General features: G+C 63.7%; 1 protein-coding gene across 1 annotated transcript; it reads right to left on the bottom strand.

The window, feature by feature from the left end:
• Window positions 1-124: 124 nt before the first annotated feature.
• MFSD12 (major facilitator superfamily domain containing 12) lies at window positions 125-3,135 on the bottom strand (the record flags this gene model as incomplete). Its single annotated transcript, XM_008948709.1, has 6 exons — window positions 125-295; window positions 1,089-1,181; window positions 1,271-1,363; window positions 1,633-1,830; window positions 2,030-2,153; window positions 2,925-3,135. Coding segments are annotated over 6 exons (890 nt in total), but the record flags the coding sequence as incomplete, so codon positions are not given.
• Between the last annotated feature and the right edge of the window lie 202 nt (window positions 3,136-3,337).

Raw genomic sequence — 3,337 nt, 5'->3', positions numbered from 1 at the left:
CGCAGCCCCCCGCGGGGGTCTCTGCGCCCCCTCCCCGATCCCACGCCAGCCACCGCCCCAGTCCGCGGGCTCTGAGTCCCACTGGGGCACCCGGGTCTGTGCCAGGCAGGAGGAGCAGACCTACCGTGTTGGTGCCGATGAGATCTGCTGTCATGGAGAGGGAGGTGACCAGGATGGTGGCCGAGCCAGCCCCCAGCAGCACGGCCGCTCCGTAGATCTCTGCTCCCATCTGCTTGGCCAGGGCCACCCAGGAGGCAAAGGCCAAGATCACCAGGATGCCCACGAAGTAGGTCAGCTGCTCGGGGCAGAAGGGAGAGCTCAGACCCCGGCTGGGCTGGGCTGAGTGGGGGGCCGCAGCTGCCTGGGACGCAGGGGGCCAGCCCTGGCTCTAACCAAGGAGCCCCCAAGGGCCTTGCAGGGGTCCTGGCTGTTTCTCAGTGCTGGCTACAGCCAAAGAGCCGAGTGCCTGGCAGCACTGCAGGCAGGGTGCCCACACAGGGCACAGGGCCCCAAACTGGCAGCGGAGCTGGGAGCTCAATGGGAGTGGGGCATACTGTAGTGTGGAGGAGGGGGCTGCAGACCCCTGTGCCTGCCCAGGGCAGCTGAGCCAAAGCCTCTCATGGGCACCACGGGGCTCTCTTAGCCCAGTCAGGCTGCACAAGAGGCTGACTCTGGACCAGCATCACTCTCCCCATCATCAGAGGGGTGCAGGATAGGCCCGTGCCCGCTCGCCCTGCCCACAACCCGTGCCAGAGGACACACGAGGGGTCCCTGCTCTCCAGCCAGGCACAGGTGTGCCAAGCCCTCTGCTCACTTGTGGGGTCAGGATCTGGACCCTGAGCCTTTCCCTGGGTCTAGCTCAAGTCTCACCAGGCCCCCAGGACTCACATTTCGACCTATCCACTTATTCACAGGCTTCATGAGGAAGGAGGAGAGGAACCCGCTGACGTACATCACCAGGGGGATGGTGGCGATGTATTTCTGCAAGAACAGGTTGGAAGTGAGCTCTGGATCACCACAGGACCCCCTCCCACACGACCCTGACAGGCAGGGACCTGCCCTGTGCCCACCTTGCCCCCAGGACTCACATTTCGACCTATCCACTTATTCACAGGCTTCATGAGGAAGGAGGAGAGGAACCCGCTGACGTACATCACCAGGGGGATGGTGGCGATGTATTTCTGCAAGAACAGGTTGGAAGTGAGCTCTGGATCACCACAGGCCCCCCTCCCACACGACCCTGACAGGCAGGGACCTGCCCTGTGCCCACCTTGGGCAGCAGCAGCGAGTTGGTCAGGTACATGGTGATGTAGGTCTGGGACAGGTTGACGATGAGGCGGGTGGACATGTAGAGCACTGCAACCTGTGAGGGGACAGAGACAAGGCAGGCCTGATCTGGGGACAGAGACAGGGCAGCCCTGCTGCATCTGTGCAGACTGGAGGTTGGGAAGGCTGGCATCTTCCACACCCAACCCCATCAGGGCACAATGCCCACAGAGAGGCACAGTCCCCCTGACGTGGCGGGTGGGTGCCCAGTACAGCCCATCTCTCTGTCCTCACCCACACCAGGGGCACATCCTGGTGCCAGAGGGTGCCCACAGCAGCAGGGCAGGCCCCTGCCCACAGCAGTACCTGGTAGAAGGCAGGTTCCAGCAGCCAGTTCTTCCAGATCAGCAGCGGGCGCGGGGGGCTCGAAGGCTCCTTCTGCAGCAGGGGTGTGCTCTCCTCCAGCTGGGGCAGCGAGCCCGGTGGGTACGGCTTCTCTTTGGTGCCCAGGTGGAAGATGAGGGAGAACAAGGCCCCCACGGCCACCACAATGAGGGCCAGGTTCTGGGTGAAGCAGACAAAGTGAGCGTAGCAGGAGGTGCCCTTTGCCCGCCCATCCCTCACCTCCCAGCAGCCTGGTGTGGAAAGAGGGGGTTCCAAAAACCCTGGGGCGCTGCTAATTCAGTCCCTCGGGTACCTCCCCAGCTGAACCACGTCCCGGCCAGGGACGAGGGGACACCAGGGACGGAGCCCTGCCCCTTACCCGGAAGATGGGGACGTCCTGGATGCCGAGGTGCTCGGTGCGGTCGGGCTGGTCCACCTGGAAGTTGAGCAGGAGCCAGGCCAGGCCGTACACGGTGATGTTTGCCATGACAGTGAAGGCGTATCTGTGGGGAGACAGCACCTCAGGGGCCTGCCCAGCCACAGGGTCCTTCCGTGGGGCAGAGGGACACGTGCAGCTCTGGGCACACAGCAGGGACACCTCGACCCGAGGCTGCTCCAGCCAGCTCTGAGGCACCTGGCCAGGCCCAGCCTCGCTGCTGCACCTCCCAGCACACCCAGTCCACGCCTCAGGGCATGACTGGGAGGAAACCAGGAACCCTTTGGCTCAGCCTGTCCACCCTCCAGTCACTGCTCACCCCAAGGGTGCCCCGAGCTGCCCAACCCCGTGTCCTCAGCACCAGACCCGAGGTTACCCCAGAGCTGCCCCACATCCTCCCTGCCCCTGCCCAGGGCAGTCACCCAGCCCTGCTCCATCTGCTGGATGGAGCCCCACACGCTGCCCAGCCTGGGGCTGTCCCCACCCTGGGCTGGGCCCAGCTCTCCCCAGGAGCATCCAAGAGGGGGGGGTCTATTCCCCTCCTCTGAGCATGACCCTCCCGAGCTGAAGGAGAAGTGTCCCCAGCTCAGCAAACCATCTCACAGGCTGTGTCACCAACATCAGCACATTGCCTCCTGGCACTGAAGGGTCTGGGCCAACCCAGAAGAGCAGTGTCACTTGGACACATCCCACAGGACACCCACACGGCCCAGTCCGGGTCCTACCAAGGGCTCCAGTGTGCTGTGCCAGACCCCCAGCACCCAGGGGACCCCTCACCACAGAGGGGACAGGGCCTGGCACGGGCAGGGCTGCACCCCCAGGTTTGGGGGACACTCACCTGAAAGCTGTGAGCTCCACCTTCTCATGATCGTTGGTCACCAGCTCGGGGATGAGGGAGAGGTGGGAGATCTGTGTGGCTGCCCAGCCAAACTGGAAGATGATGATGAAGGGGAGGTAGTAGATGAAGACTGCCCACTGTGGAGTGTTCTCCTGGCAACCCAGGCAGGGGTTGAAGATGAAGGGGAAGGACACAAGGACGCAGGTAGTGCCTGGGAAAGGAGCAGAGTGATGAGGAGCTGTGAGCTCTGTTTTCTGGGGACACCAACAGCCCCAGCTGGCTCAGACACAGAGGGACAGAGCCAGCCCTCTGCTAGGACTGGTGCTACCCCACAGCAGGGAGGGAGGTGGGACCCCTCCCCCAGCCAGGAGAGACCTGGTCAGGTGAGAGGTGAGACCTTACAGTGACCTTCC

This window comes from Merops nubicus, unplaced genomic scaffold (genome assembly GCF_000691845.1).
Source record: "Merops nubicus isolate BGI_N331 unplaced genomic scaffold, ASM69184v1 scaffold24351, whole genome shotgun sequence".
NCBI classification, from domain to species: domain Eukaryota; kingdom Metazoa; phylum Chordata; class Aves; order Coraciiformes; family Meropidae; genus Merops; species Merops nubicus.
Note: the sequence above shows the minus strand (reverse complement) of the source record. Positions and strands in the feature narration are given on the sequence as shown.